The sequence below is a fragment of the Peromyscus leucopus genome, chromosome 15 (assembly GCF_004664715.2).
Source record: "Peromyscus leucopus breed LL Stock chromosome 15, UCI_PerLeu_2.1, whole genome shotgun sequence".
Lineage (NCBI taxonomy): Eukaryota > Metazoa > Chordata > Mammalia > Rodentia > Cricetidae > Peromyscus > Peromyscus leucopus.
In genome coordinates, this window is record NC_051076.1 from 53,942,897 (window position 1) to 53,970,766 (window position 27,870).

Genomic DNA, 27,870 nt, shown 5'->3' on the forward strand with positions numbered 1-27,870 from the left:
CATGCTTAGTCAGAGCTTGCTGTAGCCGTGGCCTGGCCTTTCCTCTTCCCGATTCCTTCACTAGGAAGGTTAAAAAGGTCTCTGACCCGTGGTCGGTCCTGCCTCGGCAATTGTGGCTTCAGGAGTGGGTCTTGGCAGACTTGCTTGTCCCTGGAGGGAAGGGGTTAGACCACTGAGGTCGTTCTGTCTGTCCACTTGGCTACTCCTGGTGCTGTGCACACTCATCTGCCCTGGCTGGCCCTGAGGTTGTGCCACACATTCTGACGTGTCTCTCCTTCCCACGCAGGCATCTCCATAACAACCGCATCCAGCATGTGGGGACCCACAGCTTCGAGGGGCTGCACAATCTGGAGACACTGTGAGTGGGAGATCCTGCTGGAATCCTAGCCTGCTTGGCGATAACACCTGTGACTAGAGTGTGTGTGGGGAGCTGGGGAGGGGCTTAGGAAGGGCCAGCAGGGTGTGATCGGGCCCCAAGCTTGTCACCCATGTGCCCCTCCTGGGACTGAGCTCTGAGATGTAGCTCAGTATAAATTCCTTCTCCCTTCAGGTGGGTCCGGGGTGCTCTGCGGTGGTTCCGAGTGGCGGAGGAAGTGGGAGTGTGGGGCCCCTGGCAGCAGAGACATCAAATAATGCACAGACATGAAAACAGCTAGCATAAGTCAGAGGAATTAGGACATGAGTCTTGGAGACTGGAAGGCTTGGGGGTAGGGCTGGGACTGACTTGATGGCAGTTTTGATGTCTCCTTAAGGGTGGCTGCTGACAGAAGGGAGAGGCATACCACAGAATAATGTTGGGACTGTTTGCCAGCTGATCTAACTAGCTAAGTGATTAATGGGGAGATGGCCCGTTCAGCACCTCAGCCCGCCTATAAAAAGCACCCAAGCTGTTGACTCTCAAAAAGCCATATTATTCACACATCATCATCCAGGAATTCAGCGAAGGTCAGAATGCACCCAAGCCCTCCCATCACTTCCTCTGGAGGCCTGCCAGCCCCCGCCGAGTGGGCCCCACTGTGCAAACAATCAGCCAGCCTCTGCAAGAGGGCCATGCCAGCTGGGGTCTTCAGCTCCCCTGAGGGAACTGGCTGCCACCGCCACCTGGTGCAGGACATGGGGTTGGACGCTCTGGGAGAGAAGGGCCCCAGGTCACACCCAAGTGTGAGCCGCTGAGGGTGGGGAAAGGCTTAGGACATCAGGAGTTGATCACAGGTCCTCTGGAAGCTCCTTCTCCAGTTAGAAGCAAGCCCCCATTTTCAAGACCCTTCCCCCAGACTGCTCTTGAGGTGAGGGAAGTCTCAGGAATCCAAGCAGCAGAGGATAACATTCTGGAAGATGTGCTGTGACTGGGAAGCAACATGCTGGGGGAAAAAAAACAACCCACTGTGTAAAGTCTACCCCAAGAGGCCTTAGCTACAGAATCTGTGGTGGTGTGGGGAAACAGACGAGAGACTCATGCCTAGGTCACGTCTTATTTTCTGTGGGATGGTTCCTAGGAACACGGCTGTTGCTTTCTGGTAGCAGGAGAAATGGCAGAGCTGGGCTCGGCTCTCCTGGCAGTCAGACCGTTTTCGCCAACTGTATACCAAGAAGTGTAGTGCGGGGCAGCATGCCCCGGCCTGGACTCAGGAACGTTCACATCTGTTCCTACTACTGTAGGAACTTAGACTATGTGCTCCTCCTCCATAGCTATCACTGATGGCTGGACAGTTAGAACAGGCCAGGCTAGTCCTCTAAATCTTCGTAAGAGAAAGTTCGCTTCCAGGAAGGCTGCAGAGTTCCTCCCAGGGCAGCCTCCCCAACTGTGCACAGAGCAGACCAGGGTGCTGACAAGGAAACAGAAGTCCTTAGGAGAGGGCCTTGTTACCCTATCATCTGGCCAAATGTGAACTGGGTGTGAACCTACTGTGTGCTAGGTTTCTGGAGACTCCCTAGAGCAGCTCAGCTCCAGGGTGGTGCTGGGAGTTTTAATTCAACAGCAGGGCGGGAGGAAGCACCCCGCTCCCACTTCCACCCCCCACTCCCCGCCATCCACCCTGGAATGTGGGGCTGTTTAGCTCTGCTGGGAAATCAGGTGAGGATGGGGGCACAGATCCTGGGTGTGGGTTGACACCTCAAAAAAGCCAACAAGCAGCTGTTTCTTCACTTTCGGGGCACCCTGCCTAACTCTTTCTCAATTAGCCACCCCGTCTTGCTGTGCGGGGCACTTGGCTCAGCGGCGGCTGGCTGGGTTATAGAGTAGGCCTGCCGCTCAGCACCCCCTGACGCTTTCATCTTTCTTGGCCTCAACACACAAGGCCCCCAGGCTATGCCCACCTTGCAGATGGGAAAGCCAAGACCAAGAAGAGATGAGGAGAAGTCCTCCATTCTTTACAGTGTGGAGACCAAAAAGCCCAGCAGTTAATCCCTCGGCAGGAAGCAGCCCGGAGCCCATACTGCCTGTTCCCGCAGCTGTGTGAGCTCAGCCATTTGCCTACTAGAGAGTCTTGCTAATCTGTAACATAATGTCACCGGGTTATATAAAGTCGTGGCAGAGACTCGTAGATAGAGGGGACCATGCCCTCCTCTCCCATTTCCTTCCTCAGCCCTTCCTCTGAGGCTTCGTGTCTACGACACCCTGTGTCCTCCCACCCTGGAAGAGCAAGCCCTACTCCCAACTTTTGATCTCCAATTAAAAGGGGGGGGGTGTTCTTTCTCTTCTGTTCCCCAGAGCATTTTCTCGGGGAGCCTGCAGGGGAAGGCAGATGTGGAGGAGGAGGAGCGGCTGGGGAATGAAAGGGGAAAGAAATGATAGTCAAGGCTTTTAATTGTTGCATAATTGGCGCACTCAGCAGCCTTGGCTATTTCTCAGGAGCTTTCATGTGTACTTCTCGCTGGAAGGGTACTTCTCCCTCGGGCCCTGTAAATCTCTGCCACTTAGACCTCTCTCATCTCTGGCAGCAGAGGGAAGATCAAACCCCCACAATCCGGGCTGTGGTTTTGGCTCCTCTGCAGCCTTCTCTTCAGAGGGAGAGCAGCCCCCAGCTTTACCACCTGGGAGGAGGGGCCAGGTGCGGGCACGTCCCTGCGTGGCCACACAGGCTCCCAGACTAGGCACATCCAGGACACACCACGCAGCATACATCCTCAGCCGTCCTCTCTCCAGGTAGACTGCCCTCCTCATATCAGCACAGCACAGATGTACCCCACAAAATGCACCTGTGTCACCCAGCCTTCTCTTGGGTTCTCAGGAATGAAGGCCGGGCTGCCCTTCTGCAGGCTGGGCCGGCAAAAGCACAGGCTCTCACTTCTGCGAGCCCAGCTTTCTTCACTAATGCAAGAGGCTGCCACAGCTGGATGTGGTGGTACCTGCTTGTAATCCCAGCACTCAGAAGGTAAGAGGCAGAAAGCTCAGGAGTTCAAGGCTAGCCTGTGCTGCATGAGACTCTGCCTCAAACAAAACCAAACAGAACAAGGGCAAACTAGTCATGCACCACACACTCTTTCTTCTAAAGAAGCTTTGAGTAGAGTCTCGGGTGGGACTCTGTTATGCCCTCTGCTGCTGGGTAGAATCAGGCAGTTCCCAACAACAAACCATGCTGCATTCTGAAGAGCCTGGTATCGCCGGAGGATGCGTCTCCCAATATGGTCGTCACCATTCCAAGCCTTGCCAAGAAGCCTCAGCCACAGGCAGACCAGGCTTGCTCTGTCCTGTATCCACAGGCCTTGGATCTCCCACGGTGAGGGTGACCACCACTTTGGGAAAATTCCAAAACAGAGATGGTCTAACTCTCCATCTCTAGAGTAGCACGTCTTCTTTCCATGTTAGACCATTAAAGGCATTAGTAGCCTCAAGGGCAGGTCAGTTCTAGGACTCCATAGTTATATAGGTTGGGATATAAAAGAAATACAGATTTAAAAAAAAAAAAAAACTTTCAGGAAGATTCTCCATGAAGCCAAGTGCCAAGGCACCTTGGTCAATCATTGGGATTTCAAGTTTGGGGACCCAGGCAGACATGCGAGGCTGACAACCAACAGTGTTCAAAGTCCTGACTTGTATACTTAACACAAATGGGGATGGGACGCTCCATGTCTGGGAACTTGAGGCCTGTATCTTAGCAGAACCTAGGGTGAGGGTGGGTGCGGGATGCTCTGAACTATAGCACCCCACTTCCTCCAGCCCAGGTAATGATCTTGGGCCTTGTTATGACCTTGTTAAACAAATCCGGCCCAAGTGGAGCCCGAGCTGACTGGACATTTCCCTCTGGAAGAAAGCCTGAGCCTGAGTGAGAACAGAAGCCTCCTGGCTCAGCTCCTTCTCTAATCAGGACCAGCATTCAGCATGGGACTGGGAAGTGTGGCGGGCAGGGCAGACCGTTATAGAATCCCCCCTAAAGTAAAAAAAAATGGTGCATTCCCTGTCAAGCATCCTCTACTGACATCCCAGTGATGTTTCCAAAGGACGTTCTTATTTCAACAGTAGCTGTGGCTAGAAAACGCACTCCTGTCTCTTTGTCATTGAAACCACAAATATCAACAGGTTTCGCTCTCAGCTCACTCGGAATTGGCCGTGAAAATGTCTGGCCACTCCTCAGCACTGGGCTGACCATCAGCCTTTCATCTGGAACAGAACATCAGGCAGATTTCCACCAAGACTCTTCCAGGGCTTGGGGCATTCCAGAGAAGATCAAGGGTTAGACTTGATTCAGTCGACTTGCATTCAAACCCTGACACTGCCATCAGCATGGGGCACGTTCAAGTCACCTGACCTCTCGAAAAGCGTCAGCTGTCGCAAGCAGAGAACAAGCCAACGTTTTACAATCCAGAGGGCGTTGCAAAGTTCACATTAAGTGAGGTGACTCTGAGCAGCACTCAGAACACCACAGGTGCCCACCTTACCTTGGTTTTCCCTTTCCTCCTCACCACTGAGTATTGGCTGGAATGTGTCTGAAGGTGGCTGGGAGGGTGCTACCGGGAGGTATCATGTCACAGTGCCCCCATGCCGTGACTCATTACCATGATGAGTCAGAATTCTCAGGCACTCAGGACTACTGTATTAGTTTCCTGTGGCTGCCATGACAAACTACCACAGACTTGGTGGCTTAACAAAAACATCAATTTAGTCTTCCATACTTCTAGAGGTCAGAAGTTCAAAATCAAGGGGTTGGCAGGACTGGATACTTCTGTGGGGTTTGGGGCCGTCTATATTTTCTGCTTCTCTCCTAGCTTCTGATGGGTCCTGGCAATCCTTGGCATTCCTTGGCTTGTAGAGCCATCTTCTAGTCTCCGCCTCCATCCTCACAGAGCTTTATTTGTGCCTTCTCTTATAAAAATTCTTATCATTGGATGTAGGGCCTGCCCCACTAACTAGGCTGACATCTGGAGATCTATCACTAGATTCTTTCTGCAAAGGTGCTGTACCCAAGGTCATCTTCATAGGTGCCAGCAGTTAGGACTGAGTTGGGAATATCTTTTGGGGGAATACAGTTCAGATAGTACGGTTCCTTACCAGCAAGCTCCGTGACAGAGGGTGTGCAGAAGTCTAGTTGAACTTTGCTGACCTTTCTCTTTCTTCTTTCTCCTCCTCCCTTTCTTTAGACAGGATCTTGCTATGTAGCCCAGGCTGGCCTTGAACTTGCAATCACCCTATACCAGCCTCCCTAATGCTAAGATTACAGGTATGTGTCACCACATCCATCTGTTCTGATTTCTTTCATTCTTCCTTTCTCAATTTTATTGTATTTCTTTAGTGTGTGTGTGTGTGTGTGTGTGTGTGTGTGTCTGTCTGTCTGTCTGTCTGTCTGTCTGTATACAAATGTTCATGTTCAGGTCAGAGGACAACTTTCAGGAGTAGGTCCTTTGATTCTACCATTTGGTTACTAGGAAGCAAACTCCATTCATTAGGCTTGGCGGCAATCACCTAAGCCATATAGCTTGCTCTTTTCTGGTTTTGTGTCTCAAGGCAAATCAGGTCACTTCACTGGTTTCTGTTGGTTTTGTTCACTTTGTCTCAAGACGGGGTCTGTGTGTGTAGTCTAGGCTGGCCTCAGACTCACAGACATCATCTTGCCTCAGTCTCCTGGAGTGCCAGGACTGCAGTTGTGAGCTACCCTGCCCAGCTTATCCCAGCTCTAACATGAATATCTTATATTTAGGAACATTAGAATTTCCTTAATAATTCAATAGCTAGTTCATCTCACATCTCATTTCTTGCCCCCCTGCCCCCTCCCCCCGCCACACTTGTTGAGGAAGACAGGCAGGAACTGTGCATCCTCTTGTTACAATGGACAAATGGAGGCAGAGAGTAAATGACTTGTCCAAGGCCACTCAGCGAATTAAGAGGCAGGATCAGAACTCTGTTTCTCTGCTCTTGGCCCCACGTCAGCTCCTCAGACCACAAGGCCTCTTGAGGCAGGGTATCAAGGAACTCCTTCCTCTCCCATTCTTAATCATCTCACATTTGTGGGTTTATTAGCTGCAAATTTGTGGGCTTCTGTGGCTTATAGAGGAATTTATTGTTCCATATAAAACTTTTTTTTTTCTGGCTTCCCCCGCAGAACCACTAATGACTTTTAACAGGCAGAAAATTGAGCTGCCCAATGAGTTTGTCTTGCGTTCTGTGACCATGACGAGTTATTAATAGTTCTTCCCAGCACGGCGTTCCCTTTCCCATCGCCCTGGCGTTGGGGGTAGCCAAGGTCGCCTCCTGTCACTGCCGCCCCTTCCTCCCTGCTGGCGAGGGAGCAAAATCTTCAGCACTGGACTTCCACTCCACCCCTCACTCCCCCAGGAACCCCAGCCAGCTGGTCTGGAATGGAGAAGGACGGGAGGTTAAGGGGTGGAGAGCTTCACCAGGGATCCTTAACAGATGCCAGGGAGAGGGAACCGAGGAGTTGAAGACTAGCCTTTGCATATCTGGAGGAAGGAAGAGCTGGAAAGAATCAATTATCACCACTCCCTTTGCTCCTGTTGCCATGGACTCAACCATCCCACGAATACTAAGCTTCTCTTATGCACCAGAACCCATTGCAGGCTCTGTCCAAACAGGTAGGCGTCACTGACACTCGAGGATTCTAGCCCAGGAGTCTCAAGCCCCTTATCACTAACGTACTGCTCACATTCCGTTCCTTGGGATTCCAAGCCCTTAGCAATACCATACCCAGGGGCTGATTCTGTTTAAACTCTACAGAGTCTACATTCCCAGAGGCTCTCATTGCTTTTAATACTATGAGTTTGCTAACAACTCCAACCCAGACCTCGCTCCTGAACTTCAGGCTTAAGTATCCACTAGTCAGTCCTCAGTGCCCAGTAGCTAGCATAGATATCCCATGCTCTAACCTACTGATGTGCCCTGGATGTGGGCCTTGCTCACTGCAATGGTCTCTCAACCTTCAGACTGTTGAGGTCAGACGTTAGAACCTTCAGGTGCTCTGCATTAACAGGACCCTGGTACCCAAGTTTATCTCAGGAATCTGATCAAAACCAGAAGACTAGATCCTGTTGTGGGTATGACATCTTCAGAGTGACAAGGGCTTTCTAGGTGAGGGAGATGAGTGCCTATAACATGTGATTCAAAGACCCAGGGAAAAGCCTTGGGTGTGGTGTGATGTTTCGTTTTGTTAGATAGACATGGGATGCATGAACTTCCAGCCAGCAGTAAGAGCCGAGGGAGGTGGGGAAGGCAGTGTTTAGATTCAGGGTGATAAAGTTTTTCTCAGTGTGTAGAATAGCCGCACAGTGGTTGCACTGGACAGCTAACAAACCCAGCAAGTGCTCTACCATTGAGACAGTCCAAGCAAAAACTGGATTCCCATCTCACCAGAATCTTGGAATTCATTCCTGCCGTGGGGGCTGATTAGACTGTGTCCTTTTATCTCCTTTCCAAGCCCAGGCTTCTGCGAACCCAGGTGTTTCATTAGATCAGGAAAACAAGCAATCTCACTATGAAAGACCAGCTTCTGTTGTTAAAACCAGCCTGCTATTGCTCCGGGTATATTCTGAATGTACAACTGGCAAGGAAGAGCGTGTAGGTGGACGGAGGGCGTGCCTGTGTCTCTCAATAGAAACTGATGACAATTTTACTAATTGCTGCAGTTATTAATGGGTGGCCTTTTATGTAGGCTGTTTAGAAGGTGAAACAATGCTATTAGTCATAAAGTGTTGGTTCCTGGCTCTGCAGGCATCCGCACCATGCACGTGTAGTAGGATTCAAGACAGGTGCTCCATCTGCGGTGTGGGAAGAGCAGTTAAGACATGCATTCACTGTGCTTGCTCGCCTTTATTCCAGGCCTTGGGAGATAAAGTGGATCAGAGTTTACAGTTTACCCAAAATGGCTGTGCATCCTGTCTCATATTGTGGAGCCAGGCTCACCTACATTTCCCCATGTGCCCTTATCTGAGATCTGGTAATAAACATAAATATTAGTCTTGATAATAAAATGTAAGTGGAATCCCAATTAATGTAATTCATCTTTCTTAATTGCTATGAAAAGTAGAGAGAGCAACCTGAACACCTACAATTGTAGTGTGTGAGGAAGGAAGTGTGTGCCCCGTGTGCTGTGTCTAGAGAAGGAGGAGGTAAAAAGCATTGGTGTTCTTTGATCAGCTACTGTGGGTCGGTCAGTCTCTGGGCCAGGTGACCAGGGCATCTGCAATGGGTAGCCTCAACTTCAGGGCAAGAAGCACGCTGAAGAAACCAAGGTGATGTGGCTGGTAAATAGAAGTTCGACAAACACATGGCCTCTACATAATAATCATTTGACTACTGCACATTTATGAACACCTGAAAGAAGTCCTATAGACCCCTCCCCTTCACCATTTCATCCTTCTCCTTCTCTCCGAGCCCTACTGTTCATAGTCTTACCAGGATCCAACGTTGGTTGGTCGAGAAAGTGTTTTAAGCCAGTGGCCAAAAGGCCTGGGTTTGAGGTCTGCCTCTAAGAACTCCAGCCACTTACCTTTTCTCTCCAAGCTCCAGTTCCCTCATCAATAAGAAGAAGATGTATGAAACCCTACCCGCTGTGCCCACTGACCCGCAGCAAGGCTCCCCAGAGATCTCAGGAGCTGGACACTCTGCGTACCCAGCTGGCAAGGAGAGGACTAGAGTTGGGGGTCCTGAAGCCTCCTAGGGCTTGGGTGGCCTTCTGAGATGCTCTGACCAACTACACGGGCTTGTCGTCCGTGTGACTGGATTTGGCTGAAAACTGCTAAGCAGGTGAAGGGGAGGATTAGTCACCGGCAGCTGCATCTTCCAGACCAAGCTCCAGGTGGAGAGGGGGATGGTTTCTCTGTAAACTTAGCCCTTCCCCATTTGCTTTCAGCTCCTGCGAGGAGTGAACAGAACAATGAACTCTTCTCGGGCTTCTGGCTGATTCTAGGGACTACTAAAGATAATGGACTAGAAAGTCATAGACCCACGGACGAGTTTTCTATCGGAAGTTTAGAGCATCCTAAGGGTCAGACTAAGCCGTGGTTTCCAAGGGTAGAGTAGATTCCCAAAGGGCTGGAATGCTGCCCTGAACCAGCCAGTCCCAAGGCTAAAGGGGTCTCCATCATGTGGTCTTGTGCAATGGTCTCAAATGATAATCTTTGCCAATGGACATTCACATATGTAGCCCTGTACCTGGATTACAGGGTATCCAAAATAGCACTCAGGTGCTCCCTGACCTCACCAAGCTTCCTCATGGAGGGGTGGTATACATGCAGATAAACTCACTGTGCTCTTGGCCTGTCTGGACTCCAATCCCAGCTATTACATTATGAGATGCACAGCTGTGGCCAAATGACCGCCTGTCTCGTGCTCAGTTTCCTATCTCCAAAATGAAGGCAATAACAGTGCTTACTTCCAAGGGAATGGCAGGAATTGAATGGATTAATATATACACACCTCCAAGAAGCATGACCCTTCCACAGTAATGACTATTATTACCAAGACAATCATCATCACCGATGAATGTCTTGCCTGCTGACGAAGAAAGCACCAGAAAACCGCTGAGAGAGTGAGTGACTCATTCTAACTGTAGGGATGAGGTTGAGTCCATGGAGAAAGGTATATTTGAACCCAATTGCAAAGAATGAGTAACACTTCCACAGCTGAGGATGGAGAGAAAGGGCATTCCAGGCTGAAGGCAGGAGTGGTCCCGGCAAAAACACAAAGATCGGAAAACACATGCAGGGTTGGAAATGCAGATGAAGCAACATTAAGGAATTTGGGCTTTGTTTAGTCTTTTTGCTAAAAGCCCTTTTAGACTTTTCAATGTAGGAGAGTGACCGAGTCAGATTTGTGTTTTAAAAAGCTCTTTCTGGCAGATGTGTAGTAATTAAGAGTGTAGACTCCAGACTCTGGCCATCAGGGTTCAAATCCTAGCTGTGATACCAGATTTGTTAAGATAGGCGAAATTGCTGTGTGTAACGGCTCACAAGGTAGAAGCCTGTTTTTTTTTTTTTTTTTTTTTTTTTTTTTTTTTTGGTGGGGTGGTTGTTTGTTTGTTTCCTAGATTATGTAGCAGTTCCAGGAGAATTGGGGGTGGGGATGTGACATTTTCTCCATACAGTGACTCAGGAACCTGGGTTCTTGCCATTCTAGAGCATTTAGCTGATGGTAAGATAGACAGACCATGGAGGAGAAAAGCCTGGTATTATATAAAAAACCAGGCTGAGAAAAGGCAGATAAAAATTTGGCCTACCTTCCTGGGGGAGAATCTGGTCATGTAGCCACACCCACTGCAAGGGAAGCTGGGAAATATACTCTTACTATGTTTTTGGATATTATTTTCTGTTAGGCCATCCAATAGATTTTCCTGTAATGGTAAGAATGTTCTATATCTGCATTTTTAATACAATAGCTGCTAGCCATATGTTGCTATAGAACACTTGAAATGTGGCTACTAGAACTGAGATTAAAATTTTGTTTACTTATAATTAAATAGCCACATGTGGCGAGTGGCTGTGGTATTGGACAGTGCAATTACAGAACAAAGGGAGTAGGAATTGGGGCAAATAGGCAGTCATCTCCACAGGAGTCACTTGCTAGGCGTTGATGACTGAGCAAATGGTATGTTTTCTCACTTCCCTCAACTGGTGAAAAGGGTGTAGGAAGAGAACGCATCTCTCCATCTCTCCAGACTGTTGGAGGATGGGCATCATTTAGTCAAAGCCCCACAGTGAGTGCTCAGCCAACGTCCCTCTATCTATCTATGGCCGGAAGGCAGGGACAGTAAGTGGCAATCCGTGAGGGTCAGCGTCCCTTCCCTCTACATATTTCCACATGCTTCAGTGGAGCTACACCACTCACTTCTCTCCAAAATGTTCCGTCTCCTCTGAATTGTGTTCTCCAAACCTAGTTCAAAATTCCATTCCCACGCAGTCAGTCCTTCAGGTGTGGTCTCTCCAGGTGCGACAGCCCTGATGCTTTGTGTGTTCTCCAGGACCTGCAGCACTGTACTGAGGGAGCTCATCCTAGCTCATGCGTGTAGCTGAATATTACTTATAAACTGTCTGGTCATTAGCTCGGAACTGCCATTGACTAGCTCTTACACTTAACCTCAGCCCATTTTTGTTCATCTGTATGCAGCCACGTGTTCCGTAGCTTTACCTGTGTGCCATTACACGCTGCTGGCTGGGCTGTGGGCTGGCATCTCCTGACTCAGCCTTCTTCTTCCCAGAATTCTCCTTGTCTGCTTATCCTGCCTATACTATACTTCCTGCCTGGCTACTGGCCAATCAGCGTTTTATTAAACCAGTGTACAAAAGCATTATTCACAGCACTTGCATTTGTCTAGACAGATGTGCTTTTTTCCATCTCTATCTTCCACTCTGCCCAGCAGAATTCTTGGTGTCTCTTGCGTTGAATTGAATTCATCGGGTGCAGAGAGGGTTACAAGGACAGTCCCTGGATAACTAGAGCCAGATTCCATCTACATGGCACCAAACAAAGCTAGAGTGTGGCGACTTCTCAGGTCACTAAATCTATGTAGACATGCCAGCACAGCCACCTCACTGGTAAGGAGTTTGCTGAGTTCTTTTGGACATTTATACCAACTTTTCTTCTCCCACATGTCTCTGTAAAAATAGCCTTCTAGTTTGCTTGCCTTTTCCCGCTGTCTGTCTCCTCCTGGCAAAGTTCCTGACCAAAAACTGCCAAGGAGAACTGGAACCACTCAATTTGGCAGCCTGGACATGGGTCCAATGAGCTGTGTAAGTGCTCCATGAGAACAAAGCCACACAGGACACATTCCATGGTCTCTGTGGCTCGGGGTGACTCTCACTGTCACTCTAGATTATCTTGTGTCATTTTGACAACGACCTAAAAAAAAAAATCTCAAGAATGTGCCTCAAAATACCCTGAATTCTCATGAGTTTACTGATTTTTAAAGAAAAAAAATTATTAAGCTTATTTAGAGCTTTTCAATTATTCATTCAACACATACTTGTTGAGGTCCTGCTCTTCGTCAGATATTATTCTGGTGTTTAAAATGTGAAACAGACAAAATTCTTGCATTCAAGGAGCTTTTGTTCTGGTTGGGTAGGAAGAAAATAAATATGTCATGTGCCAATAAGTTCCGAAGGCAAAGACATGAGGGTGTCTCTTGTGACATAAAAAACACTCAAATCACTTAGCGTCCTAACATAGCACCTTCTTGTTGCTTGTGAGTCCATGGCCTGGCTGGGCCCCCTGGGCTCATCCAGGAGGTAGCAGTCCCTGGAGGCTCAGCAAGGGCTAAGGAGCCTACTAGGAGGGGTCGGGCTAAGCCTCATGCACTTACTGGCTGCCTCGCTGCTGGCTGTCAGCTCGCCCTCTCCACATAGCTCACACAGCTCACCCATGAGTCCAGCCTGGGCTTCCTTACAACGTGGAGTGAGGATTCCTAGGTTGTGAAGGCAGAGACTGCAAGGCTCTTATGACTTAGGGCCAGGTCACGCCGTGTTACCTCTATCTTGTATCGGTCACTGCCATTGAGAAGGTCAGGCCCATCTTCAGAGTGTCATATCTTTACTACTTATGAAAACCACCATTCTTCGTGGGCCAGCATCGAGAATTTCTGAAGGAATGGAGCCATGTTAAAAGGGGGCACTTGATTCTGAAACAGTGAGATATGAAGACGAAGCAGCTATGCGCGGCCACATTTTGAGAGGAGAAACTGAGAAGTGTTTGAGGTGCGTTGCAATGTAGTATAAAGGCGTAGTGAGGTACAGGGTGTGTTTGAAATACACCTGAGAAAGCGTCTCTGAAGAGGGGCAATCTAGAGAAAGACCTGGGTGAAGTAAGTAAGTAGGCCATACAAATATCTAGGGGAAGGATATTCTAGGCAGAGGGAATAGATTGCAACCAAAGGTTCTCAGGTTAGACCGCTGCAATTCTTTGTGTTAGAGACAATTCTATTACCTCTAATATTAATATTAATATTCCATATGAAGCATTTTGAATGAAGATATATCCTTTTTATTTATGGAAAATGTAATTTTGTGGGCAACAGTGGAGGATTCCTAAAGGAACTGAACGAAGATCCAAGGGGGGCCTTGACTTTAAAACACTGAGCTGTGACAACAAACCGTTTATGGAGTTGGAGACCAAAACAGTGTCTGCCTCTTCCTTCTGCTGCCTGCACGCTCCACACTCCTCACCTGACGCACTGGGTGACTTGTGCCGTCCTTGGCTGAACCTCAGAGTCAGAAAAGTCCCCTTGTTTCCAGTCTCGGTAGGTCGGCCTTCAGTCATCCCGCACGCCGCTTGTCCCCAGCCTTGCCCCTCACACAGCCTGTGGGGGCATCTCTGCGAGCAAACCGAACTGGGAGACCTGGGAGACCAATGCTGCGCCTGTCTTACCAAAGGACAGAGCAGTGCAGAGGGGTTTTCCGGTCTAATGACCGCTATCGATAGGGCAGTCTGAGGGTAATGGGCAATTAGTCTCTGTGTAGAGGGGACAATTATCTAGCTCACTGGCTGCCAGATGCTTGTCGCTGCTCCTCGGGCCTCCTAGGCTGGCTTCCTGGCTCTACCTGCGGCCTATTAAGCGGAATGACCCTCCCATGCAGAATAGCCTGTCATTATCTCTGTGTTAACGTGACATTTATCCCCCCAAACTCTGCCAGGGTACTTTGCAATCAAAAGACTTCCACATAGCCCCCTGCTTTGGCCTCGGACAACCATTAAAGTTGTCAGGGCAGGGATGGCTTTAAAACGCTGAAAAGTTGGACCAGGGTCTTCCCTGAAAGGGTCAGTTGACATCCCAGGAATTGACACTCTGACGTGTGTCCCAAAGCCTGGGACTGCGCACCTCAGACGCAGGATTTGGGAGGCATCAAGGCACCCCCCACCCACCCAAGTCAGGAACATTACACATAGGCTAATTTATTGGCGGCTTAGTGCCAAGACTGAAGTTGACTTTTTGAGAGTTGCTGTCTCTCCTGAAGTCCGTGACAGCCCTGACAGACAGGGAATCCTACCACACGATGAGGTAACACTTTCGGGAAGTCCTCTGAGACTGCTTTCCCCAGAAAGCAGCAAAGGGAATTTTAAGAAAGCGCAGTCATACAAGTGGGCAAAGAAACTGTCACTCTTCTTCACCATTCCTCTCAAGGCTCAAGCCCCGCCCCCCCACTTCCTGCAGGCGTCACTGCCTTTGGGTTTATCTACTTGTCACGAGCATTTCTGAGTATGTCTGAGGAAAATAAAATTAACCCCCAGCCTGCCCCGTTTCTCCTCCCTTTACCCTATCATTGCTGCCCAAGGGCACAAACCAAAAAGTCCCTTGAAGGAGTGAGGGGTGGGCGGGTGGGCGGGGAAAGCTGTGATTGCTTATGGTTCCAGTCAGTATTTGACTTCTATTACCTAAAAGGATGCTACTATGAGTATCTTTATCCAGATATCTTCACACTCAGGTGTGGACTTTCCTGTAGGGTAATAGCTGTAAGAGAGCCTGATTTTGTGAATTTCAACGTGAAAAGATATCTGATTGTTAGAAGTTGTGCACATTTAGTTTATTAGCAAGCTTGCCTCCCCTCATCCTTGCCAACTTGGCTTGCTGCCCCGCCGAAAATGTTCTTTCATTGTTTTCTGATTATGCGTGTGATAAGTGTTCCCTGTGTAAAATAAAAAATGGCAACTGCAGCTAAATGAAGAAAAAGGAAAGATTAACTCCCGTGCCGCCATCCAGAGGTAAAAATCAGCCACATGTGATGACACACAGTCATAACTCCGACACTTTGGAGTCTAAAGCTGAAGGATCAAAAATTCAAGGCCATCTGAGATACCCAGGGAGATTCCATCTCACAACAGCAGAGGCTGTCGCTAAGGTAGCTGTAATCTGAAGAACTTTCTGGAATCACTAGAGCTAGTAACATGTTAAAGATCACTTCCATCTCTCTTTTCTTCCATCCCATGAATCCAAAGACCTAAAACAAACCTTCCTGAGATTTGTAGAGATTGTCCTGAGGTAGGCAGTTCCAGATATGCACACCCCTAAAATGTGTCCCTACTCAAAACAGTTCTGCTGCCAGGAAGGCTCCAAGCCTGGGGATTTGTGGAGCAGGAATGGAGTACAAACATTCAGAAAATGTGTTTTCAGACCTTGGCAGCTGGATCCAACAGATTGGAAAACCCATCTCCCGGGCCAATCCTATAGCCAAGTTTCCATGTCTCAGGGACCCTGACATGCCCTGTTAAGCCTCTGAGTTAATGGCTGTTCCACTTTCCATTCCAGAGACCTGAACTATAATGAGCTACAGGAATTCCCCGTGGCCATCCGGACCCTGGGCAGGCTGCAGGAACTGTAAGATCTTCTGTTGGTGTGTTCTGGGGGTGCTTCTTCCAGGGGCAGAGGCCAGCTAACTCACCAAATCACCTCCCATAGTCCTTGTGACTGGTCCTTATAAAAGCTGTGGCTGGAAACCCTCCATAGCCCGAGAGCAGCTCATGGTAGTCACAGCTCTTGGAAGTTTGGCTTTGAACGTTTCTTGGGGGCGCAACATCAGGATAAATGGCCCTAGGTCCCTCAAGCCTGGGAACATACATGGAAGAAACCATCTCTTGCAGCTTGGACCTGGCACTGCCCTGGCTATATATCTGAAGAAGAATTAGAAGGAGAACCAGAGGCTGGTTTATAGGGTCACTCTTTATTACCATCCCTAGAAGGATTAGAAAATTGTCTCTGGAGCCCCATGGCCATTTATTATTATATTTATTATTATTATCATTTCAGCTGTGTGTGAACATGCATGCATGAGTGTGCATGATGTATGCATGGGGGGGTACACGTGCCATAGCATATGTGTGGAGGTCAGAAGACAACTTCGTGGAGTCAGTCTCTCCTCCTATATTTATATAGGTTCCAGGTCTTGAACTCAGGCTGCCCGGCTTGCGTGACAAGCACTTTTACCTGCTGAACAATCTCATTTTCCCAACCATTTGTTATTCTATTTGAATACGCACTAGACTGAGTTCTGTGTTCGGTGTTAATACAAACCAAGGGTAAGATAGACATGGGATCCTCTAAAAAGGTTCCTGCAGCCTCATCCATGACACAAAGGAACATTCATGAAACAGGAACAGGACAAAGCAACATACAATTTCAGCCTTAAATTGTGGTGTACTATTGGCTAAAATAGCCATGGAAATTCAGAGTAGCAGACAGCTCACTGTAGACTGAGGTCTGTTGAGACTGGTCTCCAAGGATGAGTGGGATTCAGGTGGCAATGATGACGGAAGAGAATAGGTATTTTAGTCAGCAGAGGGGTACAAACATGGTCCTGACAGGAAGAAGTTAAGGTAAAGGATGCCCACAAAGGGATACCAAGCTTGATGGGGTATGCTCAGTGACCTCAGAAGTCTAACATACAGACCAGAATCCAATTAAGGGGACATGAAGGTTCATGACTTTTTCTGGGGAAAAAGTATACACATTTAGGTATCAGTCCGTCCATCCATCCATCCATCCATCCATCCATCCATCCATCCATCCATCATCCATCCATCCATCCAATCATGCATGCATCATCTACTGAGAGAAAGCTGCTTGCAGAGAGGACCTCTATTATCTAAATCTCTCAACCTCTCAGAGCTTGACCTAGCCCAAGACACAAAAGAGCTATTCAAACAAAAAATTTGTCTAGAAGGAATGAAGGAAGCAACAAGCCTTGGTGGGCAGCATTGGCCAGAGACACCTGAGGATGAACCGTGAGTGACAAAGCATAAGTGAAAGGAATGCTGGGACAGCAGGAGATGGGAAGAAGTGAGCAGATGCCAGGGCTCGCAAAGTCAGAGGCTTGCAGTAGGAAGGATATGTCAAAAGGCCCGCTCAAACTGGGCTGTGTGATTTTCAGCCCAACAGGTTGGTTCTTGGGAAAGTGTCACAGCAACCCGAACTCACCGCTCTTGGCTTCCAGACCCCAGACACGTGGTGGGGTACTCCATTGCTCACAGACGCCATCCACAGACATTTAACGCCTCTGCTGCTCTGCCCCTTCTGTGTTTGTTCACTTCAGGAAGAGCCTTCCTCACCCAGGATCCCCTGGAAGTTCTTTTCTTTTCTTTTCTTTTCTTTTTTTTTTTTTTTAAAGATTTATTTATTTATTACGTATACAGCATGTATGTCTACAGGCCAGAAGAGGGCACCAGATCTCATTACAGATGGCTGTGAGCCACCATGTGGTTGCTGGGAATTGAACTCAGGATCTCTGGAAGAGCAGTCAGTGCTCTTAACCGCTGAGCCATCTCTCCGGAAGTTCTTTTCTTTCTTTACGCTCCTTTTCCTTCCACACACCTATGGCTTCCTCTGTGGGGACCTACCATGGCTCCTGCCACACATGACCAAGGACTGGGTCCCTTCCTTAGGCCACACATGACCAAGGACTGGGTCCCTTCCTTAGGACCTGAGCTCAACTACTTACTCTGGAATTATTCATTCTCATAGGCTTTCTGAGACCTGGGAACTGTCCCCACTTCCTCCCAACACACACACACACACACACACACACACACACACACGCACGCACGCACGCACGCACGCACGCACGCACGCACGCACCAGGAAAGGCTGAGTATACTGTGGAACAGAGAAGAAAATTCACAGGCAGGATTGGAGGCTGAGATTTCCAGACTGAGATCCCTGTAATGTCAGGACCTGTCTAGTCAACGGTCAGAAAGCCCCGTGGAACTCCATTCTCTTCCTCTCCACACCTCTCTCCCAGTCCTCACTGATCCTCGGTGCTGTCTTCCAGGGGTTTCCATAACAACAACATCAAGGCTATCCCAGAGAAGGCCTTCATGGGCAACCCCCTCCTACAAACAATGTGAGTGCCGCCCCTGCTTCTGCTGTTGTGTGTTTTAAAGGATGGAGGTTGTGGGGGCGGAGAGAAGGGATGCCCCAGAAAGAGCCAGGGAGGCAGGAATGTGGGAGAGCTGTTATCCTCTTCTGAGTCCCCACCGCCGAGAACAGTAGGGACCTGAACAGAAGTGAGCATCTGAACTGGGGCTCGGGTCTTTTTCTTCCAGACATTTTTATGACAACCCAATCCAGTTTGTGGGAAGGTCGGCATTCCAGTACCTGTCTAAACTGCACACGCTGTAAGTGGGCACCCGAGGTCACTGCTTGGTGCTGCCCTCGGGACTTCTCCCCTATTCCCTCCTGGTTGCCCTCTCCTGCCCTCTGCCTGTGACCTCTCTTGGCCAGGCACCGCTCAGCCGGAAGGAGAGGCCTTTGGGGCTCTAGATGGTAACACTTTCTCAGACCTGTCCCCAGACCCGCTGGAGCTTAACGGTCTCCCTCCATCTTTGTGCCTGTCTTCTTCTTCCCGTATCTCACATGGATGAAGACAGCCCTTCTTGCTACCCCGGGGCCCTTCTTTGACCTTTTTGGTTTTTATTTGGCTTGTGGTAGTTGCCCCCTACATACCCACGGGGAGAGTAGTGGACAGGGCTGAGGTTCTGGATTCTGTGTGTCCTCCAGGCTGCTTCTCCAGTGCCCTGCGGCACAGCTTCCTGAGCCATCTAGCTTCCTGTGCCATCTTTCTCACGCTGAGCCTGAAGGCAGTCCTTTGTTTCCCTCCCCTACTCTTCCAACTCCAAGGTCCCACCCACTTCTTAAAAAAAAAAAAAAAAAGCTTCCGTGGACTGTTTACAGCATCCTGCGGCCTCACTCTGCACAGCTAACCTCCTCCAGGCACATGTTTCAGTCCCATGTTTCCAATTGCATTTCCTCTTCACCCCAACCTGTGAGGTAGGGACGTCCGGTCCATTTCACAGATGAAGCCTGAGGTGCTCAGGTACTGACCAGGCATGAGCCTAGGCCCTTAACTTCTGTTACCGGCTCATTGCTGGATGCCACTCTGCCTCCTCAGGGTCTCTCACACACTGTGTGTTGGTTTGTGACAGGGTTTCATGTGGCCAAGGCTAGCCATCAACTCCTGATCCTCCAGCTTCTACTCTCCAAGGGCTAAGATTAAAGGCATGTGACATTTCTCTCAACACTTTCCTTTTTAAGTAAACATTTCTGCCAGGAGTGGTGGCACATACTCATGTTAGTGCTCTGGAGGTAAAGGCAGGAAGATCAGGGGTTCAAGGCTAACTTCTGCTATATAATGAGTTTGAAACCAATCGGGGCTACAGGAGTCCCCATATCAAAGCCAAACAATCACAACATGGAACATTTCCCATGTCCCTTGTCTGGGTTTGGTTCTGTCTTTTGACAAAGCCAAAGGCCTCAATGCTGAAGTCGCTGGGCTTGGTCTCAGCACTTCTGGGCTTGGCAGGGCTGTATCAATTTAAGAAAGTGATTGGGAGCTGGGCATGGGGATACATGCCTTTAATCCCAGCACTTAAGAGGCAGAGACAGGTGGATCTCTATAAGTTAGAGGCTAGCCTGGTCTAGATAGTGTGTTCCAGGACAGCCAGCCAGTCTCTCTATATAAAAGAGAGACTATGTCTCAAAAACAAACAACAAAACAACAAAAGAAAAAAAAAAACCCAAAACAGACAAGTTATTGGACCCTGCTAAGCATGGTTCAACTTCCAACGGGACCAGAGAAGCTTATTTGAAGGAGGCTTGGGGAAGATGACATTTCCCCAAAAGGTGGAGACCCTGAGCAGAAGGCTGAGGCTGAGAGCACAGATGTTGACATGCCTAACCCACCCTCCAGAGCCTGTTTTCTCTGTTTGCAGATCCTTGAATGGTGCCACTGACATCCAGGAGTTCCCAGACCTCAAAGGCACCACTAGCCTGGAGATCCTGTGAGTGGATTCCCTCTCCCTCCTCTGGGGACTCTTCTACCTCCCTTCATCTGGAAGGCTGTCCAGGTCCCAGGCCCCTCCTGCTACCCCTCCTCGGGTCTGCCTCGGCTACTGGCTCAGCCCCAGGGCCTTGGCCATCTCCAGATGTGGCGGTGCCTCCAGGCAAGGCAGGGGCAGCAGGATGTGGGGAGGAGGCTGGCATTCCACTGTTGTGCTTAGATTCGTCAGGTCTGGCTTCAGAGCTCCCAATCCGGAGCCATGGAGCAAGAGGACACAGAATGGGAGCAGGGTTGTGAAACCCTATTTCCTTTGACTTTGAGAGGCTTGGGGCCAACCAAGCCCTTCTTAGTGTCTCTGTGCTGTACTCTGGATCCTGGGATAAGTACGTAGTAGGCCCTCAGAATACTCGGCATCCTGGGATAAGTACGTAGTAGGCCCTCAAGCCATGTTGAATGAATGAAAACAAAATAAGCAGGCACCCCATGTGAATGCTAGGAAGTCAACTCCCCGCCCACACCACACAGCTCATTCATGGTTCTGCTGGGACTGCCCTTCTCTGAGCCGCCATTGTCTTCTTCCCAGCTCAGTGGCATGTGGAAATCTTTCCATGAAAGTAATAATAGTTTCCCAAGGATGACCTTGGCCTTGGAGTCTTCCTACGGCTACCCTGTGCCTAATCCAAGCCCATTCTCCAATCTGCCCTCACAACCCTCTGCACCCCAGCTTTGGGCCCTTCTCTTTTTTTCCCCTCCCCCAGGCACAGGGAGAAAAGCATGTACTGGGTTCCCATGGTCCCACCGAAGCTGTTTCCTAGCTACTCATCGCCATGGCTGTCCCTCCCTTCCAAGGCCCCAAGAGCAGGGAAGACTTAGTCTCTAAGGCCCAGGGTTGCTGGGACCATTCTGAGAGGTGGGGTGTGGGTGGGGTGAAGATATAGGAGTAGATTTGGACTGTATGGAGGATCACTGGACAAAGCCTATGGACTGGGGTCCTATTTCTTTCCCCTTCCCACCCCAGCTTCTGTAGGCCAGGGGAACTTATCACTCAGATGAGGGAGCAGCCCCCCACCCCCACCCCGTCCTGTTCACCCCACCACTACTCTTTTGTCAGCTCTGTCCCCCCACAGACAGTATCAGGCCCAGTGCTAGAGACGGGTGGCTGGGAAGGGCAGGGCTCTGGGCCTGAGGCCAGCTCTGTCTCTGTTCTCCCTGCAGGACCCTGACCCGCGCAGGCATCCGGCTGCTCCCACCGGGAATGTGCCAACAGCTGCCCAGGCTCCGAATCCTGTGAGTGGCTCATGAGCATTCTACAGTCCTGGCATTGTCCCCCGGTCCCCGTGTCCCAGTGGAAGCCCCCCCCCCACTTCTGTTGTGTTTGGTCATATCTCTTTCTGGCGAGTGGTCAACGTAGACTCCTGCTGAGTGTCTGTTTGGGAGGGACTGTCCTCTCTTGTTCAAGATAAAGGACTTTGGTTTCTGGAGTCAGATCCGAGGAGTTTGAGACCAAGTCTGCTTCTCACTGGCTGTGTTCATTTGAATTTTCTTTAACGTCTCTGAATTTCAATCTCTTATTTAAAATGAGAGTCAGTTTGGGAGACTTGAAAACAGTCTCTGTTTAATGCACCTATCATATAGTAGATAGGGTCTCAAAATGGCGTCATCTAGGCAAGAGAGTTTATTCCTTCTGGTGTTCTGAAGATACTTAAGTTGCCTCAGTTTTTCTCCCTGCCCCCTGTTCTAACTTCAGTCTTAGACTGCTCCCTAGGGCTCTTCCAAGCAGCTCAAGGTGGGTACACCCATTGTCTATTAACTGGCAGTGTGTCTTTGGGCAGGGTCTAAGCTCAAGTCCTAGGCTTCATATTCCCTGCCTAAGGGAAGGGTTGGACCAGATGTTCCCTGAGGGCTCCCAGAACTTCCCTTCCGGCCAGCTCCATAAATGGTGGTTATGAGTACCATTTCCACGGGGCCACTACTTCTAAGGGTGACAATGGCCGTCTTGCTCAGTAACGCCCATAATTCCTACTGATTGTTTCATCATCTCATGCCCCAATTTTAGCCACTCTCCTCATCTCCATGCCCCTCATTTTGTACTCCATGATCCCCAGGATGCTCCCAGGGTTCTGGAGGATTGATTACCTGTTGATAAGGCAGCCCTCCCTGCTGTGGCGGGGTAAGCCAAGTTGGTTCTGTCTAGGCTCAGTGAGGGAGTGGGGCTTAACAGGGAGGAGGGAAGTGGAATCTAATGGCGGAGATTGGTACTCTACTGTGAGACGGCCATACGATGTTCCTGCAGGGTTCTCGTGACCTTCAGTTGCTTGACAGAAAAGCACAGCCCTGACCACAGAGGCTTTTTCCTGCCCCTGCCCCCCACCTGCACATAGCCATTGCTTCACCCTGAGCTGGGTTCTGTCTCTTCCCCAAGGGAGCTGTCTCATAATCAGATCGAAGAGCTGCCCAGCCTGCACAGGTGTCAGAAGTTGGAGGAAATGTAAGTCTGGGGAGAGCTGGGGGCCAAGGCATGCCAGGGAGGCTCTAGGCGGGTCTGTGGGGAGGGGGCCCAGGGGTTAAAGCATGCTATAACCCCTCTTTCTTCTCAGTTTGTTGGAGCCAGATATAGAGCTGGGAGCTCAGTAAGGCCTGGGCACATCCTGTAGGACTCATGGCAGGTGATCTCGCCAGGAATGGGCGCCCAAAGGAGTCTCAGGATAGCCCCTGAGTCAACAGCAACTCCAAAATGCAGCTGTGATTAGAGCCAGTGGAGGGCCAGGGCCACCAAGGTGCTCTGTGTGAGACACAAGCAGTCTTCAGAGGAACGAGAAGCATTCTCAGTTTTAGAGCATTGTGCTCTCGTGTTCCCAACCCATCAACATATCACACATGCATGCGTGCTCATGAACACAAAGATAATACATGGTTATACATGCTCCTCCAGCCTCACAAGGAAAAGCTCACTTTTAAATTTCCCTAAGCCCCATTTGTCCACCTCCAATTTCCTTGAACTACTATGGTTTCTTGGGTTCCTCACAGCTGTCCCTGATTCTAGGCAGGGCAAATGCTTTATGGGGCCATGTCGGGGAAGATCTATCTGGGTTTGTCCTATTTGTCTGGGTGACAATGTCTTTGATATTGCTGGAGTCTTAGGATCTATCTCCTGTTCAACCAGTCTACTGAACTCTGCTCTCAACTCCATGCAGTCACTCAGTTATCTGAGGGCCGGGTGTGCTCTGTGGCTAGGCTAGGGTCTGGAGGACCCAAGGCTGTGGGGGAAAGTGGGGGGCACTTCAGCTGGGCTGCGAGCCAGGCCCGGTGGGAACCCTGGAAGCTGATTCCCTTTTGGGCCACAGGGATGGTTTTGTGGCTTTGTCTCCTGACCCACTTACCCAAGGCAACCGGATCCCCTTGTGTTCCCTTTAATTCTGGTGACTTCCGCGGGCTGGGCCTTTCTTCCTGTGCCAGAAGAAGTGGGGGGCTCTCCTTTCTTCCATCCAGTGCTTGAGGGGCATGGAGCAGAGCCAGAGTCTCAGCCTGCAGGCTCATCTAGTCTCTCTTGCTGCCCTAGTGGCCTCCAACACAACCGGATCTGGAAAATTGGTGCCGACACCTTCAGCCAGCTGAGCTCCTTACAAGCTCTGTGAGTACCTGAAGCATCCAGGGGTGTGTTTTGGAAGGACCCCATGTCCCCTCCAAGCTCATTCCCATTACACATGTGTCCAATTTAAGCACTCAAGACGTGTATGTATATTTCTTCTCCATAGCCCTTTTACGCACGCACTCACGCACGCACGCAAGTGCACACACACACACACACACACACACACACACACACACACACACACACGAGAGGCACTTTCCCATCCCTTCTCCAGCTATTACCCCAGGACATTCTGAGGCTCTAGAGCCAAGACATGATGGCCCCATTCCAATTGCTACAGCCAGGTTGGGAACTGGGCAGCAGAAGGGACCTCCCTCAAAAGGCTGAGGCCACTGCTGCTTGGGAAGTATGTGACAGCGAGCCCAAGATAGGCCCAGGGTAGGAACAATGCATTCTCCATGTGTCTTTGCCCTCTTTTATCCCATGCTTCCTGACCACAGAGACCTGAGTTGGAACGCCATCCGGGCCATCCACCCTGAGGCCTTCTCAACCCTGCACTCCTTGGTTAAGCTGTGAGTACATCTTGAACTCTCTTCCAGGGTGCTGGGGACCAGTCGGGACTGTGGGCTGGTTGGTGGTACAGAAGGGCCACCACTGAGCAGAGACTTGTATAAATGTTTCACCACACATCACAGGGAGGTCTGGGCAGCCTAATCAATCATTCTAACAGTGTGTTTGACACATGGCGAGGCCGGGTAAACAGAGAGCCTGCTTCCTATGAACCCTGGAAGAGCGTCTGCGGATGTTCTGCAATGTTTTGGCCGCCTCGGTCCTCATCGTGTTCCACTCCCTCACCTCCACCCTAGCCTCTGCATCCTCCACATGCACCAACAGCAGGGAGAACATATGTGCCCCAACTTCTCAATTCTAGAGGATGGTGGCTGATGGAGACCTCGGGGTCTCAGAGACCTGCAAGACGGCAGGGAACCATGAAATCTTTAAGTCACACAGGATTCAAGCAGAGAGTTATGCAGATCTGCTGCATGGTCACTGTGTCAGGGTGAAAAGGGGCCTCTGACAGGATGGCGCACTCTGTGGAGCAGGTTATTAACTACACAAGGGTCCTGCCCAAGGAGGAGCTGGCATCCTACCTGCGTGCTTGCCAAAGGCATTCCCACCCACACGGGGCCCCTTGCTGGCTAACACAGCCTCCTTGAGGCTAACTCCAGCTCTGACCTTGGTTATTATCCTGCTACTGACATTTCACTGGTGACATCCCCGACGTCTAGGAGAAGTAGCCTGCTTACGGACTTGTCTATGACTCCCATGTGGCATGCAGCCCCTCCCCCACCCCCACCCCCAGTCTGTGGCTCTCTGGGCTTGGGGCCTTGGTCTTGTAAAACCCTCACCTCCATCTTGCATCCGATATTTGCCATCCTCCTGCCAAACTGGTAGGACAGATATTTTTATTCTTTGAACGAGGAGGCCATTGGAACCTGGGCAGATTCGTGACTCCCTTTGGTTACACAGTGAGCTGGTGACCGTGCCAGGTTTCCTGCCTGCCAGTCCAGGGCTGTTTCCACGACGCACGGTCTGTGGTCCCCGTGTTTGCATTGGATCCCTGGCTGAGTCTAATAATGTCTCCAGGAGAAGTTGTACATGTCCTCACCTCTGGCTACCAGGCAGGTTCTGTAAGGCAGAATGGATGACCCAATGCCGGCTCAGGGGGGGCTGGAGGAGGACTAACGCTGTCCTGCCTACCCTGTCTGACTCTGGCCTCGTCCGTCACCCGAGAAGCAAAGGGATGCGTGGGATACAGGCAAAGAGCAGAGAGGTCTCCCAGGAGGGTGAGCAAGGGCTCCTGGATGGGACCCAGACACAGCAGCTACAGCTGTGGGGCTCTGTTACCTATAGATTGGGACAATTTGGCATGAAGCTGGAAGAGTCCCTGATACATAGCTGTCACTCAAGGTTTGTTGAGTGAATGGATGGCTGAATTAATAGAGGGTGTCTCTAAAGAACCTTCTTAAGGACCCTTGCCCCGGGGTACACACTGTCTCCCCTGTACTTACCTTCTGTTCTTTGCTCCTCTCCTCTTGCTCTCATCCCAGGCGCACTGGCCACACCCTCAACAAAGCCCTGCCCCCTCAGCAGTTCCACTGACTGCCAATAACCCTGATCATCCACTGTCCTAGGGACCTGACCGACAACCAGCTGACCACACTGCCCCTGGCCGGCTAGGAGGCCTGATGCACCTGAAGCTCAAAGGGAACTTGGCTCTGTCTCAGGCCTTCTCCAAGGACAGTTTCCCAAAACTGAGGTGAGAGCTTGGCTTGCCCTATGCCCGAGGAGGTGTGGCCCAGACACCTTGAAGAAACTGCAAACGCCATGGGGTCTCACCCTAAGAATGGCCTGCTAGCTCAGAGTTGGGCTCCACTGCTCTCCTGTCAGATAACCAGAGACATGACCCTTCCCTGCTCATCTCCTCTCCCTATCTCAACCACCAATTTAAGGGCACAGAGACCTGTGGGGAAAGGAGACCCCTGGGACCTCCTCATTGCTTGCCTGGTTCTACACAGCCAGGCTGTCCCGTTCTCACCCAGGCATCATCTGAGGCACGGAATCGGGGCAGAGCCCAGGGCACTGAGGGACGGAAAACAAGCCGCACAGCCAGTCCCTGGTGCTAATGACATCCAGGCTTCCTTCATGCAGTGGCAGCGGCAGCACAGCCTGTGTGGCCCAAGCTTTGTCTGCTGCAAGCTAACGAGATGCCCAAGGCATCTGTCCTCACCCTCAGAGGGCACAAAACCCAGTTCTGTTATGCCAAGAGCTGGGAAGGGGACAGGGTGTTGGCTTCGCAGAAGACAAGGGTAAAGAGTCACTGGGGAGATCTTTGCTTTTTTTTTTTTTTTTTTTTTTGGTTTTTCGAGACAGGGTTTCTCTGTGTAGCTTTGCGCCTTTCCTGGAGCTCACTTGGTAGCCCAGGCTGGCCTCGAACTCACAGAGATCTGCCTGCCTCTGCCTCCCAAGTGCTGGGATTAAAGGCGTGCGCCACCACGCCCGGCTGATCTTTGCTTTTTTATTTAAATTAAAAAATAAAAAGGAAGAGAGGCTGGAGAGATGGCCCAGTGGTTAAGAGCTCTTGCTGTGCAGTTATGAGGATGAGAGTTCAATCTCAGAACCTATATCATGCACTGGGATCCCATACTTGTTTGTAGTTCCAGCTCTGAGGTGGGCAGAGACGAGGGGTGGGGTGGAACCCTGTCTTAATGAAATGGGCAGACAGCGATAAAGGGATAGAGGACGGACGGCACTGGATGCCCCCTTCTGGTCTCTGCATCCGTACATAGGAGCATGCACATACCCACTCAAACACAAAGAAAGGAAGGTAGATGTTGTGCATGGTCCTACATACTTGGGTAGCAGCAGAAAGAAGATGGGCAGTTCAAGGCCATCCTTGGCCACAGGTGAGTTTGAAGCTAGCCTGGACCACATGAGACCGTGTCTTTAAAAATAAAAAAAGGAAGCAAAGGATGGAGGAGGGAACGGTAGGAAGGGAGGGGGAAGGAAGGAAAGACAGAAAATAGGGAAGGGGAAAAGAACAAGAAAACAAAAAGAATCCATGCCCGCCCCTTCCCCGGCATTTGGGATCAACCCCAAGAACCTTGTGCATGCCAGGCAAGTGTTCCATCACTGAGTCAAACCCCAGCCCCTGCCTCCTCATCTCCTTCTTAAATGTAGACAAGAGTTACTGCCAAGGAGGAGCGGAGTAGCCCAGTACTGTGTGACCTGGAGGAAATTGCCTTCCACTCTTGGCCTGCTATGGGGACTTCTAACTTAACAGGCAGAGGTTTCTCTCTCCCTCTCAGTTTAGATGAGCCATGAGAAGACACAATCTCTCCAGAGCCCTTTGGGGTCAGGAATCAGGCTTTAAGACTCATCTGAAGAAAGGTCCAGGGCAGTGGTTCTCAACCCGTGGGTCTCTACCCCAAAGGGGTCAAACAACCTTTTCACAGGGGGGGGGGGGTGGTGCCTAAAACCACTGGAAACACAGATGTTTATATTATGATTCATAA

At 50.2% G+C, this 27,870-nt stretch overlaps 1 protein-coding gene across 1 annotated transcript in view; it reads left to right on the top strand.

Annotated features, from left to right (window-relative positions):
- The window catches only part of Lgr6 (leucine rich repeat containing G protein-coupled receptor 6), a 126,518-nt gene that overhangs the window by 88,145 nt on the left and 10,503 nt on the right, over positions 1-27,870 (top strand). The window contains 11 exon segments of the mRNA XM_028876636.2: positions 287-358; positions 15,681-15,749; positions 18,196-18,267; positions 18,470-18,541; positions 20,135-20,203; positions 21,418-21,489; positions 22,625-22,690; positions 23,762-23,833; positions 24,295-24,366; positions 25,990-26,030; positions 26,033-26,114. Of these exon segments, the coding sequence (XP_028732469.1) occupies positions 287-358; positions 15,681-15,749; positions 18,196-18,267; positions 18,470-18,541; positions 20,135-20,203; positions 21,418-21,489; positions 22,625-22,690; positions 23,762-23,833; positions 24,295-24,366; positions 25,990-26,030; positions 26,033-26,114 (759 nt within the window).